This window comes from Lithobates pipiens, unplaced genomic scaffold (genome assembly GCF_037356315.1).
Source record: "Lithobates pipiens isolate NorthernLeopardFrog02 unplaced genomic scaffold, aLitPip1_a1.2 Scaffold_13, whole genome shotgun sequence".
NCBI classification, from domain to species: domain Eukaryota; kingdom Metazoa; phylum Chordata; class Amphibia; order Anura; family Ranidae; genus Lithobates; species Lithobates pipiens.
The window spans coordinates 192,767,108-192,785,619 of NW_027507718.1; the positions used below are offsets into that span (position 1 = coordinate 192,767,108).

At 43.5% G+C, this 18,512-nt stretch overlaps 1 protein-coding gene across 1 annotated transcript in view; it reads right to left on the reverse strand.

Annotated features, from left to right (window-relative positions):
* The window catches only part of STK11 (serine/threonine kinase 11), a 71,107-nt gene extending 53,076 nt beyond the window's left edge, over positions 1 to 18,031 (reverse strand). Inside the window, exon 1 of the mRNA XM_077476051.1 lies at positions 17,093 to 18,031. Within this exon, the coding sequence (XP_077332177.1) occupies positions 17,093 to 17,367 (275 nt within the window). The 5' untranslated portion in view covers positions 17,368 to 18,031. The remainder of the gene's footprint in view (positions 1 to 17,092) is intronic.
* Between the last annotated feature and the right edge of the window lie 481 nt (positions 18,032 to 18,512).

Consider the following 18,512-nt stretch of genomic DNA (forward strand, 5'->3'; position numbering starts at 1 on the left):
AACTGCTGGGAACTTTGTACAAAGTGAGCAAAGGCCGCTATTTGCATGCACCTGGGTTGCTAGGGTTGTCCTGATACCACTTTTTTAAGACTGGGCACTGACTGGTGGCTGCCACTGATAGGCAGCACTTATGGGCATTGATAGCACCGATGGCTGGCACTGACTGATGGGCAGCACTTATGGGCAGGCACTAGGGCTGAAACAATTAATCAATATTATCGATAATAATCCATTAAGGAAAATGTCATTGTCAACGATTTTCATTATCTATTAGTTGGTCCGCACCTTCCTCCCTCCCGGTCCGTTAGAATCCTGTGTATCCTGCTGTGTCCTACGCATACGCTACATCCGCGAGCACGCAGCTACGCCTGCTCGCATTCTCCACCCAGCTGATGTCCCGCCAGCAACGCGCTTGTGCTGCTTACAGCTTCTCCTCTACCTAGCAGCCGGCACGGCAAGCCCTCGCCGGGCCGCTTTCCAGCGCTGCCGTGACTGGAGGGTGTGCTCTGCACATGCATGCATCCATCTCCCGGCTTCGGGGGTGCCCTTCGCACCATTCGGAAGAGGGAAACCGGGAGAGGGGGTGAACCGGGACTGAGACTCCGCCCCACACCACCCGGCACACCGAGGGGGAGCTGCTGGGGAGCTGCTGTCACCATGAAGGGGTGAGAGAACCCCAGACACCGGAGGGGAGCACTGAGAGGAGGTGAGGCAGGGACACCATGTGAATGGGTCACGTGTGTTTGTGTGTGTTCCCTTTTTCAGTTTTTTTTTTTATATATTGTTTTCAATGTATACTTTCTATGGAATAAAGGAGGGGGGGGGGGGGGGGAGTATTTTATATGTCTACTATTATTATATATATATATATATATATATATATATATATATATATATATATATATATATATATATATATATATATATATATATATATATATATATATATATACATATACACATACATACATACACACACATACACACACACACACACTTGTATGAATAAAGCAGGGAATCTGACATTCACCATACTTTCTTTGTGGGTGAATCTCCCTGCCCCACGTGTGTCACATGGAGGAATAGTACTCAGTTTTTTCCATTATTACTTTTAAATAAATAGAAAAATGGCATATTACTTTTTTTTATGATTTTTTTTTTTTTATCGGATAAAATCGGCCGATTAATCGATTCATTGAAAATAATCGTTCATTGCAGCCCTAGCAGGCACTGATGGGAACAAAAATGCAGCGCTGATTTGCAATTGCATAATAAATGACATGAATGATGAGAGGCAAGGAAGGATTTTGCAATGCTATATGGCATATAGCATTGCAAGATCCTTCCTTGACACTCATTCACGTCATTTAACATCTAGTAAGCTGCGATGCCCATCTTGGTACACCTTGCACTCGGCTGCAGTAAGCCAGCAGCAGATATCTTGTTATACCCAGCCCGAACTATATGGGCTGGGTTTAACAAGATGTCCGTTGCTGGCTTACTGCAGCCGAGTGCAAGGTGTACCAAGATGGGCGTTATGATATTTACCCTCCGGAGACACGGAGCCGCCACTTCCTGTACCGAATGCGATGGCTCCGGTCATTGCTTTGGACAGACTTTGCGGCATCGGGAGCATTTGTGCGAGTACAAGTACTCGCACAAATGCTCGATATCGGCCCAGATACCAGTATCTGTATCGGGACAACCCTAATTACAACCATTAGAATCTGCTAAATTCTTACACTGGAAACCAGTGAATGAAGCAGTTAGCTGCGTTGCTGTACATTGCCGTGAATGAAGTTCACATTTTGTACACTTAAAATAACGTTTTTTTTGTTTTCTTTTTGTACAAAAAGGCGCATGATGCGCTGAAATCACACACCACACTGCCCCCTAGTGCAGGCAACAACTGAGAGCTGCCGGAGCAGTAAATTACTGTGGAGTTTCTGCAATGCTGTGTGAATACAACTTAAAGCAGGGGTAGACAATCTGGGGCCCTCCAGCTGTTGCAGGACTACAAGTCCCATCATGCTTCTGGGAGTAATTGTAACTGCCAGCCTTGCAATGCCTCTTGGGAAATTTAGTTCCACAACAGCTGGGAGGGCATCAGGTTGCCTACCCCTGCGCTAAAGGATAACTAAATCCCCCCAAAAAAATAAAAATGAAGGTAACCAATCACACAATTCGTTAGCAGCATTCGTTTCCTGTTTTTCAGGCTTTTAATCCTTTATTTTCCTCTGTTGACACTTGTCTTAGGGTGGCTACATTCACTCCTCCACTGCATCTATGGAGCAGCAACAATGCCACCCTTGGACAGCAGCATGGTCAATCAGTGGAGAGGCTGTTCGATGGACTAGTAGATTTAGATGGCTTTGACTAACAAGTTAAAGCCCAACTTCAGCTAACACATTTTAAACAGTTACAGCAGCATTTTTATTTCTTTGGGATAAAGATTTTACATGATGAGTAAAAGATCAACAATGTAAGCCCCCCTTGTCAGTTATAAATAGATGGTCTCAACCATCTAACTGCCACTTTTTCTGGATAGGTGGGCTGGTAAAAGTTGGAATATAACAGATATACAGGCAAGAGCACCCCATATTTACAACTGACCCATATTTACACTTCTAGGGCTCATTAGCACATGCTTTTCTCTCTGAAGAACGATCCGTATGCGGATCACTCTTCAGAGAGTAAGTGACAGGCGATGAGTGGAAGTTGTATCCACTTGATCACTGCACTAGAACAGTTGCGAGGCGATTTCCAAGTGGGCCCCATTTACTTGAAAAAAACGACAGAGGGGTATATTTCGTGCTGCAGCATGTATACACCCCAGTTAAAGAGGAGCAGTTGGGGCAATAAAAATGCAGTTCAATCGTGGAGTTTTATTGCCCCTAAACCACTAATGTAAATGAACCCCAAGTCAGTGAGTCCGGGATCATTTGAAGTGTGACAGTTGCTGTTCAGTCAACTGCTTGGCCCCACAAAACAATCTCTTACCTCAGTTAGAAGGTGGCAACTGTCATTCTCCAGATGGCACTTCCTTCAAGGCTTTATTCCAACAAGAAAGTGTACATCACAGTCTCGGTCTGAAAGAGCCCCACCCCTCTACTGCATTTCACCAAATAGGGGGTAATCTCTGTGACTAAACTCAATTGAGTAAAACGCGTTGAGAAGCAGGTCTTTCAGGCAGAGACTTGGATGTGCACTGTCTTGTTGTAAACGTCCCTGGTGATCAGCCTGTGTTTAAAATTCTGGTGCTTGTATGTGGGAACAGGCTCCAAAAGACCTGCACTCGAGATGCCCGCGGTGGGGGATAGAATTTAGACAGCAGACTTATAAGGCCTTCTCCTAGTAATACCAAAAGGAATTAAATTGAAATTCAAGTGCCACATCCTTAAAAATAGTACATCTAGAGGGGCTACAAACGTTTAAATAAGACTTTTATAAGGAGCAGCATTTTTGTTTTGTCTAAAATTACAAGTTTATTATCTCAAACTTATAAAATCCTATAACACCATCAACATTTCACATAAAAGTGCGTTGTAACCAGGGCTGCAACCAATGATTATTTTCATAATCGATTAGTTGGCCGATTGTTTTGATTAATTGGTTAATAACCTTAAAAGTGTGGTGTATAATTTAGTTAATATGTAAAGTTTAAAAAAAAAAAGGCAATTTATTCTTAAATATCTCTATGCTGCGGTAAATATAAATATAAATAACCAACTATATGGTTAGGGAGCAAAATCTCTATTCCACTCTGTGAATAACAGGCAGAAGGGATATACTGTATACACCATTAGAGGAGATGTATACTGTATACACTATTGGAGGTGATGTATACACTATTGGAGGTTGAATCTGGTAAATATATCATCAGACTCAGATCTTTTTTATTTTATTTAAAAGTTAGACTGTTTTGCAGATTTTCAAACAGAACTGTGATATATTATATGCTGGCCATACAAAAACAATTAGGGATGCACTGAAATTTCGGCCGCCGAAACATAACGGCCGAAAATGCCCTTTTCAGCAATTTGCCGAAAGGAAAAAACGGGCGATAATTGAGCCGAAAATGGGGAGGGGCGGAGCACCGCCCTTGGTGCCGCCCATCATGGGAGATCTATAAACGCAGGAGAGCTGCCTCCGCCGTCTGGTTCAGTAGAGCGCCGGGCACATCACAGCTTTAATTTCAATAGCGGTGTGTTCCCCCCTCGCATACAGCCCCTCCCCCTTGTCCGGGGAACGGTGATAGACAGATTACCCATCCAGATTGGTCGGGTGATCTGTCTATCACAGTTCCCCGGACAAGGGGGAGGGGGCTGTATACAACGGGGGAACACACAGCTATTGAAATTAAAGCTGTGATGTTCCCGGCGCTCTATTGAATCACACGGCGGCTCTCCTCTCTCTTAGCTGCATCACTGGCTGCACAGGGGACAACACACTTATCTCTTTTATCATGTCGCCAGTCTCTGACCACCTCCTGTACCGGGTCGCCAGTCTCTGACCATCTCCTGTATAAAAATATTTTAACAAAACAGTAATTTTCAGTATCGGTGCTGTTTCGGTATCGGTTTTCGGCCTAGTGTATTTTTCATTTTCGGTATCGGTACCAAAAAACCCATTCGGTGCATCCCTAAAAACAATGTCTTCCTTCAAAATAAATGTAATTTCAAAGAACATTCGTTAGATTTTTCCAATTGTTAGTGGGTCAAATCGAAGTTCGTTTTCAACCACAGTGACAGGAAAATTCAGAAATAGAAAACTTCTTGGTCAAAGATTTTCAGACAGTGTATATGATTTTTGTTCAAAAATTACATTCGTTTTAAAAACAGAATGTTAAAGCGGTTCTTCACCCTAAAGAGGAAGTTCCGCTAGTATTATCCCTCCCCCCCTCCGGTGCCACAATCGGCACCTTTCGGGGGGGAGGGGGGGTGCAGTTACCTGGATAATCCAGGTAACTGCACCCACTTCCGGCCAGACCGCCGCATGGCTCCGCCCACCGCCGCATGGCTCCTCCCCCCCCCCCCGTTGTGTTCTGGGAAACACACAGTTCCCAGAGACACAGCGGGGAACCAGCGCAGCGCGACTCGCGCATGCGCAGTAGGGAACCGGGCAGTGAAGCCCTCTTCCTTCACTTCCCGATTCCCTGACAGAGGATGGCGGCGGTGGCTGCAGCGAGACGAGCGATAGCTCGTCATCTGCCGCCGACATCGCTGGAACCTGGGACAGGTAAGTGTGATATTATTAAAAGTCAGCAGCTGCAATATTAGTAGCTGCTGGCTTTTAATATTTTTTTTTGTGCAGCTCCTCTTTAAAAACAAGTGAAAATTTCAAACATTCTTTCATTCAGTGAATGTAGAAAGATTTTTCATCTGAAAATTGATCCATGTGGCCAGCAGAAGGCTTGGTACACAGCTATGCAGTTTGCTTAGAATCTGTTTCTACAGTGCTTTTTGCTGTGCGTGAAGTACAGTATTGAGTGCGCCTATAGCAAGGTAAAGAAAACTTCTGCCTTTAGAACCACTCACTTCCTGCCCAGGACTACATGCCCCATGATGCATTGCTCCTCACACATTCACAAGTTCTCAAGCACTAACTGGCATGCATGGATAGTGTGCTGCACTGTATTTCCTGATATGTAAACAAATAATGCATTCTGTATGCAGGCCAATTAAACGATTAATTTCATAAAATTAAATTAGTTGTAACATCACAATATGTTTAAAAACCATAACAATACAACGATTGTATCCAAAAGTGATCAAGGCTCTGTGCGTTTCCTGGACTTAATCCATTTCTTCAGGAGCCAAGGGTGTACAGTGGATTTTAAGTCTACACACCCCTGTTAGAAATGTCAGGTTTTTGAGATTTAAAGGAGAAAAACAAAATATAAAAATAAAATTAAAAAAGGAAGAGGAAAAGATACATTTCAGAACTTTTTTCACTTTTAATGTGACCTATAAACTGTATAACTCAGTTGAACAACAAACTGAAATCTTTTAGGTGGAGGGAAGTAAAAATAAAAAAATATGTTTGCATAAGTGTGTACACCCTTAAACTAATACTTTGTTGAAGCACCTTTTGATTTTTTTACAGCACTCAGTCTTTTTGGGTATGAGTCTATCAGCATGGCACATCTTGACTTGGCAATATTTGCCCACTCTTTGCAAAAACATTCCAAATCTGTCAGATTGCGAGGGCATCTCCTCTGTACAGCCCTCTTCAGATCATCCCACATATTTTCAATCTGATTCAGGTCTGGGCTCTGGCTGGGCCATTCCAAAAAAACTTTAATCTTCTTCTGGTGAAGCCATTCCTTTGTTGATTTGGATGTATGCTTTGGGTCGTCATGCTGAAAGATGAAGTTCCTCTTCATGTTTATCAGGCTTCTGCTAGAAAGCTGGTTTTGTGTCAATATTTACTGGTATTTGGAACTCTTCATAAATGCCCCCTACCTTGACTACGGCCCCTGTTCCAGCTGAAGAAAAATAGCCCCAAAGCATGATGCTGCCACCACCATGCTTCACTGTGGGTATGGTGTTCTTTTGGTGATGTGCAGGGTTGTTTTTGCACCAAACATATCTTTTAGAATTATGGCCAAAAAGTTCAATCTTGGTTTCATCAAACCATAACACATTTTCCCACATGCTTTTGGGAGACATCAGATGTGTTTTGCAAAATGTAGCCGGGCTTGGATGTTTTTCTTCGTAAGAAAAGGATTCCGTCTTGCTACTCTACCCCATAGCCCAGACATATAAAGAATACATGACATTGTTGTCACATGTACCACACAACCAGTACATGCCAGATGTTACTGCAGCCTTTTAATGTTGCTGTAGGCCTCTTGGCAGCCTCCCTGACCAGTTTTCTTCTTGCCTTTTCATCAATTTTGGAGGGACGTCCAGCTATTGGTAATGTCACTGATGTGCCATATTTTCACGGCATGCCTTGAATGAAACAGTTTAGGTAAACCGTTAAACCATAGGTTTAATTCTGCTTTAAAGTGGCTGTAAACCTCAGAATCTGAAATATAAACAAAGCAAATCCTCTGCTTTGGAAGCTCTCTGTGGACCATAGCGTTTGATGTAGGATGAAGCTAAGAAAATGTCAGGAAAGACCTACTAAAGAACTTTATTTGGGGTTAATCAGAGGCACTCTTACATGATGGCAGGTGTCCCATTTCACATGAGTTTGAATGACATTCCTAATTCTGAAACACAGCTATATTCCTAGTTATAAGAGGATGTGCACACTTAGGCAATCACATTTTATTTTATTTTGACTCCCTCCTGCCCCAAAAGACTTGTTTGTTTTAAATTGAGTTGTACAGTTTATAGGCCACATTAAAAAGGCGGAAAAAGTTTTTTAATTATTTATCTTTGTCTCATTTTTTTTGCATCACAGAAACCTGGCATTTTACGAAGGGTGTGAAGACTTTTTATATCCACTGTATTAAACACACCAAACAATCTTGTTATCTAATTCTGAGAAGAGAGCAATCTAAGGTCGCTGATCTCTCGGCGGGAGCGGCTAGCTTAGGCTCTCAGGGGCTTGCTGGGAGGCTGAGCCGGGTGCCGGTCCAGGCATTTGGGAGGATCCCATCCATATGGTCGCGATCTTGCCCAAGCACGGACCGGTCTGCGACGTCAGCAAACAGCAGGTTTCAGCCCGCTGTCTGCAGAATGAACTGCATTTCTGTGATCCACAGGAGAAGTACAGCCAAACCACCTTTAAAAATCGTATTTGAATTTTTGTAGCCCCTATAGATGATAGCCTTCTACTAGTAGGTAATAGCTGCTGCAGGGTGGCTATAAAATCAATGTTTTTTTTGTTTTTTTTAAGAAAAAAAAATAATTCTGATTTTTATCAAATTTATTTTAATAAAATGCTTTTGGAGTAACAATCTAAAGATAGTTTTCTAGTTAAGACATATTAATAAATTGGAGATTATTAACCATGAAATGGAGCTTAGTTATGTAGCATGAGGCTGTATATTCTGCAAGATTTACATTTTTGGCAAACTCATTCAATGAATCCAAGCTCTGCAAGCTGAGATAACATGCACTGCATTGATGCATTCACACAATTTCACAGTAACCATGAGAAAAGACAAAGTTCAAGAATATTCCTTTATCCCATTGTTATTCTTATCTATGTACACTATAAACTGTATGATTAAATTAGTTCCGATATTCCCGTTTTACTAAGCTGACTGCTTTTATATTCTAAATAGGAAACCTTAATTTTGTTTGCAAATATTAAAGATTCTAACTACAAACAAGAATAAGTCCTTACATTTAAGGAGCACCTGTCATTTCAGATCCATCATGGCAGCGCCTGTTAGCGGGCAGAATGCCAGGTGTTTTTTCACCTGGATGCATCCAGGTGAAAAAACACGAGGGTTTACAACCCCTTTAATGCGTCCCTTGATCTCAATCCCAGTTGTGTGTCTACGATATACTGTGCTGACAGGCACAATGTAGAAAAAATGTTTACAATGGGATGGACCTGGGATCACAGCTCTCAAACAGGAAAAGAAAACGCAATGGTGAGATAGCACATTTGTAAAGTTGCTTGTAGTCCCTGCATACATCATAATAGTACAGTTATTCACTAACATCTCATAAGTTTTACAATGGTGCAGGTATTTACGTTTTTCAATATTGTTAAAGTTGAACCAATTTAAATATATTTCCCAATAGACGCAAAGAATCTAAAACCACTTTGGAAACTCAATTGTTACATTTAAAAAGTAGCAGTGACATCACTGTGCTGTATATGGCTTATGCAAAGAGCAGAGCTGCAGCTGGAGCCTGGTAAGCGCATCCACTTTAAACTGCCTACAGAAAACTACACAGGGGGCAGAGTTAAGACCGGACACCCTGCACAAGGAGAGAGAGCAGCAGTGACCAGTCTTTATTTCAAGAAGCTCCTTCTGTACAAAAGCCAAGTTTCACATGGGATTACTGCACTGATCTGGAATAAATACAGTGGGGACAATTATTTGGTCCCCTGCAGATTTTGTAAGTTTGCCCACTGAGAAAGAAATGAAGGGCCGAGAATGTTTATCATAGGTGTCTTTTAAAATAATAGAAACAGAATATCAACCAAAATTCCAGGAAAAAAAACAAAAAAACAAAAAAAAACACACACACACACACGATACAAATGTTATAAATTGATTTAAAGTTCAGTGAGTAAAAAAAAAAAAAAAAAAAAAAAAAAAATTTGATCCCCAAACAAAACATGACTTCGTACTTGGTGGAGAAAACCCTTGTTGGCAAACACAGAGGTAAGATGTTACTTGTAGTTGGTGACCAGGTTTGCTACATCTCAGGAGGGATTTTGGTCCACTCTTCTTCACAGATCTGTTCTAGATCCTTAAGGTTTCTGGGCTGTCGCTTGGCTACTCGAAAGTTTCAGTTCCCTCCATATATTTTCTATAGGATTAAGGTCTGGAGATAAGCTGTGGCACTTCACAACCTCAATGTGTTTCCTGTTGAGACACTCCTTTGTTGACTTGGCGGTATGTCTGGGGTCATGGGCATGCTGCAAGACCCATCTTCAGTGTTCTGGCTGAGGGAAGAAGGTTCTCATCCAAGATTTTACATCACATGGCCCCGTCCATTGGCACCTCAATGCGGCAAAGTCAGCCTTTACCATTAGCATAGAAACATATCGAAAGCATAATGTTTCCACCTCCTTTTTTGACTGTAGGGATGGTGTTCTTAGGGTCATAGTCAGCATTGTTCTTCCTCCAAACACAGTGAGTTGAGTTAATACCAAAGAGCTCAATGTTGGTCTCATCTGACAACAGCACTTTCTCCCAATCCTTCTCTGAATCATTTAGATGTATAGGCCGTCTGAAGTTTGCCAATGAACATGTGCATTCTTGAGGATCACTGCAGGTTTTCAATCCACGGCGGCGTACTGTTTTACCAATGGTTTGTTTGGTGACTGTGGTCCCAACTGCCATGAGATCATTCACAAGTTCCTCCTGTGTAGTTTTGGGCTGATCCCTTACTTTTCTCGTGATCATCCTTACCCCCATGGGGCAAACTTCTGCATGGAGCTCCAGACCGAGGGTGATTGATGGTTATTTTGTATTTCATCCATTAATATGGAATAGTCGCTCCCACAGTTGTCTCCTTCTCACCAAGCTTCTTGCTGATGGTCTTGTAGCCCATTCCAGCCTTGTGCGGGTCTAAAATCTTGTCCAAGATGTCCTTTGACAGCTTTTTAGTCTTGTCCATGATGGTGGGTTTGAGCCTAGGTTCACAGTGCCACGGAATTGAAATACCCATGTCAGTCCGACTTTGGGGGCAATTTCAGAGACATCTGTGCGGGTTCCTGCACAGATGTCTATTGAAATCCCACCCGAAGTTGCCAAAAGTAGTACAGAAACTACTTTTGGGAATCTGTACGGTGCTGTAAAGTTGGCGTCGCACCGATTTGGACAGTACCATTCCCGGCAATAGCCGGTGATTTGCCAAACTGCATCAATGTGAACCTGGGCTGAATGAAAGAAAGATTCTGTTGACAGGCGTCTTTAACCACTTCGCATCCAGGCCAATTCTGACATTTCTCTCCTACATGTAAAATTCATCTTTTTTTTGCTAGAAAATGACATAGAACCCCCAAACATTATATATGTTTTTTAGCAAAGACCCTAGAGAATAGAATGGCGGCTGTTGCAACTTTTTATCTCGCACGGTATTTGCGCAGCAATTTTTTGAACTAGTTTTTTTCAGAATAAAAATTAAAAAATCCGTAAAGTTAGCCCAATTTTTTTGCATAATGTGATAGATGAAGATAAGCCGAGTAAATAGATACCCAACATGTCATGCTTCAAAATTGCATGCGCTCGTGGAATGGCGCCAAACTTTGGTATTTAAAAATCCCTATAGGCAACGCTTTAAAATTTTTTACTGGTTACATGTTTTGCGTTACAGAGGAGGTCTAGAGCTAGAATTATTGCGCTCGCTGTAACGTTCGCGGCGATACCTCACATGTGTGGTTTGCACACCGTTTTCATATGTGGGTGGGACTTGCGTATGCTTCTGTGTACGAGCTCATGGGAACAGGGGCGCTTTAATTTTTTTTTTTATTGTTAATTTTACTTTTATTTTTTTACTTTGACACTTAAAAAAAAAAAAATTGATCACTTTTATTCCTATTACAAGGAATGTAAACATCCCTTGTAATAGAAATATGGCACGATCGGACCCATTTACAGTGAGATATGGGGTCAATAAGACCCCATATCTCACCTCTAGGCTGGGAAGCCTAAAATAAAAAAAACGATCCAGGCTTCCTAGCCAAATCGGCGCCGTTATTTTGAAAATTTTGCTTGTCTTAGAGTTCAGCTTTAGAGTGGATCTCCACCCTTTCTTTCATAGAATACCTAGTGATCCTGCCATAAAGGGCCTTTTTCAAGTATTACTTTTTATAAAAGATGACAGCTCTCTGTCCTTGTCTACTAACTTTGCCCTTGCATTGCAATCCCATCATGAAGACTTACAATGGAGGCTACAGGTGGCCTTTTAAAACACATTATACAGGTATGGTCTACTGTTGTCACCACCAGGAAACCCACCCTGAGAAATGGTATGCAACTATTACTGGAGCACATGCATGTAGACCGGAAGTGGCTGCAAAGAGCCCACAGCGGATCAGCAGCCCTATCCAACAAAAGATAAAAATAAAAAAAAACTGAAAACAAGCATTTTATTATTTAAAGCAGAACTAAATCCTCCTCTACTTTACATCTCTTAGCCTCTGATCTGCAGTTGCCATGGTGTTGCACATGTGATTCATTTTGACACCAGCCATTTGGGAGAACAAGCACAACAGTTAACAGCCACGGCATGCCTTGAATGTAACAGTTTAGGTAAACCGTTAAACCATAGGTTTAGTTCTGCATTAAAGTGGCTGTAAACCTCAGAATCTGAAATATAAACAAATCCCTCTATAATGTGTACCTATCTCAATCTAGAGCACAAAGTGCCATTTCTGTCTGCTGCTTTGTTCCTCTGCTATTGGTATAAAACAATTCTGACAAGTTTTCCTGACACCAACAGAAAAATGTTCACAGGGGATGGACCTGCAGCAGATTGACAGCCTCAGCTATGTTCCTATGTGCTGTGTGAAGGGGGGTGTGTCTCTTCCCTCCAATCAGCTTTCAGAGCTCTCCTCACGGATGTAATTTCAGCTCTCCGCCCCCCTGCTTTTCAGAGCTGAGAGATCCTGTGTAAATTCTACACTTTGAATGAAAGTAAGTAGGGGTGTAACGGATCAAAAAACTCACGGATCAGATCGTTCCTCGGATCGGATCATTTTTCGGACCAGCAAATAATAATTGAATTTGCAAAAACCTGTGAAAATTCCACCACCATATAGTATAATATCCACAATCTCCCCCACTGTAATATTGGCTGAGTATGGCTGGGTATCACCGAGTCTTGGCAGGGTATGGAGGGATGACTGTGACTGCACTTGTCACAGAGCAGCGCTGTGGGCACTACCGATCCAGCCCACAGCGCTGCAGCCACCCGATCTCTCCCCTCCACTGTACATAGAGGGGAGAGAGGAACCGGCGTCATGACATGTTGCCGGTTTGTTTACGTGTGATCGCTCCGTCATTTGACAGATCGATCACATTGTAAACGGCCTGGGTGTACAAAGATGGCTGCCGCGCTGGAGCTAGGCCAAAGCCGTGGCCTTTCCTAAGGCTGAGGCGCGCTCCACGGATCAAAAGTGAAAAAATTTGTTGCGCTAAAAAGCAAAATCAATCTATATAAAACAAAAATAGCTGCTAACACAAATATTGCTGGAAACAATATATAAAGATATATGGACAATGATATAGCGCTCTACTCAAAACAAACAAAATATATAAAAAAGTTCATAAACAAGAAAATAGTGAATGGCTTCAAAATACGATCTCCTCAGATATGATGATCACATCCAAAGGCAGAAGAAAGAATAGTCATAATCCATTTCATACGCAGAGGAGGAGGGGAACCGTCACCAACACCCAAAAACACTGACTCTTACCATAGATGTACAGATAAAAACGCATGTAGTAAATCACCAAGGGGGAGGCAGTTTTCTATGCTGATTTCCCTTCGTCTACAGAAGCGCGATCATCTCAATGGGAGTCGTCCAATGGGAAAAGAGGATTCCTATTTCTGTTTAGTAGGCACTTCACTTCCCAGGAACTGCTTAAATCTCCAGACCAACAATCCTCCCAAAAACCATAGAAAACATAAAACAAAGTGGCCTCATTGCGCAGGTATACTGATAAACCAATAATCTTTTTATTCTCTAAAACCGTAGTTGAACTCACATTTAAGATGAGATATACAGGCATCAAATGACAATCGGCTACAGATGGAAAGAACGAATAAAGACCACTCCTGTGCTCCTTCTGATGTCACCAGGTCCCAGGCGTTTTTTGGGACCTGGTGACATCAGAAGGAGCACAGGAGTGGTCTTCATTCGTTCTTTCCATCTGTAGCCGATTGTCATTTGATGCCTGTATATCTCATCTTAAATGTGAGTTCAACTACGGTTTTAGAGAATAAAAAGATTATTGGTTTATCAGTATACCTGCGCAATGAGGCCACTTTGTTTTATGTTTTCTATGGTTTTTGGGAGGATTGTTGGTCTGGAGATTTAAGCAGTTCCTGGGAAGTGAAGTGCCTACTAAACAGAAATAGGAATCCTCTTTTCCCATTGGACGACTCCCATTGAGATGATCGCGCTTCTGTAGACGAAGGGAAATCAGCATAGAAAACTGCCTCCCCCTTGGTGATTTACTACATGCGTTTTTATCTGTACATCTATGGTAAGAGTCAGTGTTTTTGGGTGTTGGTGACGGTTCCCCTCCTCCTCTGCGTATGAAATGGATTATGACTATTCCTTCTTCTGCCTTTGGATGTGATCATCATATCTGAGGAGATCGTATTTTGAAGCCATTCACTATTTTCTTGTTTATGAACTTTTTTATATATTTTGTTTGTTTTGAATAGAGCGCTATATCATTGTCCACATAGCGCTCCACGGATCGCAGCGTGTGCCGATCCGAACAGGGTGACCCATTCGGATCACGGTTCGGTGACGGATTCCTTGCACCCCTAAAAGTAAGGGAAGGATGGTTGTAGATACACAGGTACAACTTTTGTAGGAGGATTGGTTTCATCACTGTATCACCTGAGGCCAGTCACTTCACTAGGTAGATGTAAGACTTTAAAAACAATTTAACTTCTTGCCACATATGTATGGCCCCTTTGTCTGCAGAGTTCTGCTGCTGGAATGATGGCGTTATGTGAACAGCAGTGGCAGCTCAGCCTATTTAAACCAACGAGAGGCTGACCGTGGTTCGCATATAGCCACACACAGAGCAGTTAGCCGAGACTAGGGACAGATGTCCGAGCCTGGACACAGTCTGTACCAAACCACAACTGTTAACTGCGGTTTGGTACCAACCAGGCTCGGACTTTAACTGCTCTATGTGCGGCTATATGCAAATTAGGGATGCACTGATACCAAGTATTTTCACAAGTATTCCTGAAAATGCTTCAGATATCGATACTTTACAGTGTGATATGCATCCATACAAAATGAATAGGTGCAAATTGATATGCATAGAATTTTATGCGATATGAACAGGAATGCAGTGCGATTCCGGTTTAAATTGCATGCAATTTCCCTCAACGCTCCTGTGTGTGAACCCAGTAAAGAAAGCAAAGCGACACAAAGTGCAGCAATAGGCAGTTCATTAAAATGTTACAACTCACAAAGTATACATCTAATCAAATCCACATCTGCAGTGTTTCCGTCCTACCGCTGATAGCAAACCACAGCCACTGGAGGTGCTTACAGGACTGGAGGAGATGTAGAGGCAGGTCCACCACCAAGCTGACATCACTTCCACCTTATAACCACAGAAGTACCAGAACTTCTCCTGTAGATATGGATTTGACTAGATATTCTAACTCACAAAGTAAACGTAGTCAAATCGATATCTGCAGTGTCCTGGTCCCGCCGGTGATAGCAAACCACAGCTGCTGGAGGTGCTCACAGGGCTGAAGGAGCAGTTTTGGGACTCCTGTGGGTAGAAGGTGGAAGGTCATGTCAGCTTTGGGGTGGACGCCTGAACATCTCCTCCAGTGGCCGTGGTTTGCCTTCATTTGTGGGACGGGGACACTGCAGATATTGATTTGATATTTACTTTGCGAGTTGTTATAACATTTTAATATACTGCCTATTGCAGCACTACATGGCACTTTGCTTTCTTTATGGAGTTCACACACTCAGGAGCAGAGGGGTAAATGGCATTTGATTCAGAAAGGAATGACACTGCATTCCTGTTCAAATCACGTGCGATTCTTTGCGCCCATTTATTTTCTATGAAACGCAAATCGCACCGCAAAGTATCGGTACTCGGTATCGGCAAGTACTTGACTGCAAGTATTGGTACTTGTACTCGATTAAAAAAAATTAAAAAAAAACTGGTATCGGCGCATACCTAATGCAAACATCAGCAGTGCGGTCATCCTGTCATTAGTTAAAATGGGTTGAGCTGCTGATCTAATAACCGAGGACATTTCAGCAGCAGGAATCCGGCAGCTACACTAACCAAGTTGTGTGAAACAGGCCTAACATACATGCTATGGCAAAAGGGTGGGCCTAACACCCAGATATGCATTGCTGGGTGGCCGATGTGTCTGTGCTGACAGCATACTCAATGAGCACTCCCAGCACAGTGAACTTGCTGTCAAAGACATCCTCTTGGACCAATCTTGTCTATATTCCAATCGCACATGTTCCTGTATTACAGCCTCGGTAGCAGGTGCTGTAGCGATTACTAGATGGACACTGGATGTATCACAGATCAGTACACACATTCATAAGCACACCATGGATCTTCAATTTCAGTCCAACTGAAGATCCATTTGATAGATCCCCAAGGATGAGCTCCGGCATGTTCGCACAGCCCACGTACAGAGCCCTGCCAGGAAGTTGGTGCTGCGCTAATCACAGGCAGTGAGACATTGTCCCGATGCGCGGCTGCAGAGATCGAGAAATGTCTCAATGCCTGTGATTAGCGCAACACAGTGCCAACTTCCTGGTGGGCTCTGAACGTGGGCTGTGCAAACACGCCGGAGCGCATCCTTACAGATCATATGCCTAACAAAGGGGCCGTGGCTCCGAATCTTTGCACCGATTCTTTTTTGTCATGTGATCTTTCTGCAAAATATGTTTTGGACTGCAATTGAAGAGCCATGGACATGATGTGCTGGCGAATATGTGTACTGATCCTCTTTGACCAGATGCTCAAGTCGCAGACGGGATCAGGTAATCACTCACAGTAGTCACATGACTTGCCAATCCTTGCCAACCAGCCAGGTGTTAAAGCGGGAGACCCGAGAAATTTTATTTTTTAAAAGTCAGCAGCTAAAAATACTGCAGCTGCTGGCTTTTAAAATAAGGACACTCACCTGTCCCAGGGTGAAGCGATGTCGGCACCCAAGACCGAACAGTGCCTCGGATGCTGCCACCACAATCTTTGCTATGGGAATCAGGAAATTAAGCCTTGCGGCTTCACTTCCAGGTTCCTTACTGCGCATGCGCGAGTTGCGCAAGGCAATCTAAATAGTCCGTGCTGTCTCTGGGAACTATGTGTGTCCCAGCAGACAGCGCGGTGGGACGGGAAGAGGCATAGACTCCCGTGGGAGTCTATGCCCGGAAGTGGTGCAAATACCTGTCTTAAACAAGTATCTGCACCCTGTCTTAGACAGTATGTGCACTCCCCTCCCCCCTGAAAGGTGCCAAATGTGGCACCTGAAGGGGGGGGGGGGGTTCTGAAGAGGTTCCATTTTTGTGTGAACCTCCACTTTAAAGGGATACCAGGGCAGGTTGTTAAGGGGTTAAATATGGTAACTATTGACAATATACATGGCTTTGGCAAACAAAATAGGATTTGGTTAGCGTTCACATCTACTTCGGTAGGCTGATCTGTTTGGGAAAGGCAACAAATAAATAAAATAAGCAATTGGTCCTTTTGGTAAAAACTCACTTCTTAACATTCGCCTCTCCGTTGGGGATCCGACGCAGTTTTTTCTTCTTGAGAATTTTCACAGCGCGGCGACACAGCGTATCGGAGTCCAGCATCTCTTTTACCTTGCCGTAGGATCCCTCTCCCAGCAGGTCACCCATTAGGTACTTCCCCACCAACTTTGCCCGTTTCCGTCGCGGTTGGTAGATCACCTCGGTGGAGTCAATGCGGTGAATAAACGTGTCCATCCCCACAGACAAGTCTTCCAAGAACTCTTTACACTCCCCCTCATCCATAATAATGGCTTGGCACAAACCTGACCTCTTCAGTAGTGTCACACCCTGAGAAAGCAGCTCAGGGTACCCCCTAGCCCAAGCTTGCCAACGTCCCAAAATACTCGCAGGACCCCCCAAAGTCACAGTCCAGGCATATTCACTCCACTGGGCACCGCTTCCCAAAAGATTCAGCTTGTGATGTCACTGCAGCCAGGAGCCTAAACCAAACAGTCACTTCTTCCCAGTGACGACAGTGCCACCCGTCCCCTAGTCCAACCGCATAGCGACCCACTGTCCCGGAGGCGCAGCATTTCCCAGGACACGAGCGATTTTTTTTTAACGACCAATCCCGCAAATATGTTATCCCGGTTTCTAAACTGTCACGGGCCACCGCGCAGGCGCAGCACTCGATGTACATAGAGCATGTGCGGAGGGCTCAGCTATTCGCGCACGCGCGCCGGGCGAGCTGTAACAAGCCCGCAACGCACTCTGCTGTCCGTGACGTGCCCGTACGGAAATGTCGTTATGTGACCCAACGGGTTTAGAGCGCTCGTTAAAATTTGTCGTTGGCCTCAATGCTCTTAACTGTTACCGAAAATGTCGTTGCGGCAGGAACGGATGTGAATTGTCAGGAGAGCGGACAGCCCCGGCAGGGGTCCTTCTGAGGGAACTGGGGGCGGAGCCAAGCGGCGTGTATTGTGGGTAGTATGCGGCAGGGGCGGAGCTTGGGGGCTGATAGCGAGGGGATGTGTTAGAGGTTACAGAAGGAATTTTTGGGGGGCGGGTCACTAAAACCGGAGCAGGCAATGTTAGCCAATCGGCTTCAAAGCTTGTAAACCCTTCCATATACTTAGTGAAGGAACCATCCTCAGGTAATGCACAGAGATGAAACAAATGCTCCTACCTAAGTTGTATCAGTTTATCAGTCTTCATTACATTCAATCAAAGTGCTGAATTTATGAGCTTATCTGAGAGTTCAGAGAAAAGCAAGAGCTAAAGCTGCACTGCAGAGTTCTAAGAGCTGATTGGAGAGAAGGGACACACCCCCTCCAAACAGCATGCAGAGCTGAAGCTGTCAATCTTCTGGAGGTCCCTCCCCTGTCACCTTTTTATTTTAGTGTCAGGAAAACTTGTCAGAAGTGACTCATGATGATAGAAGAGGAGCA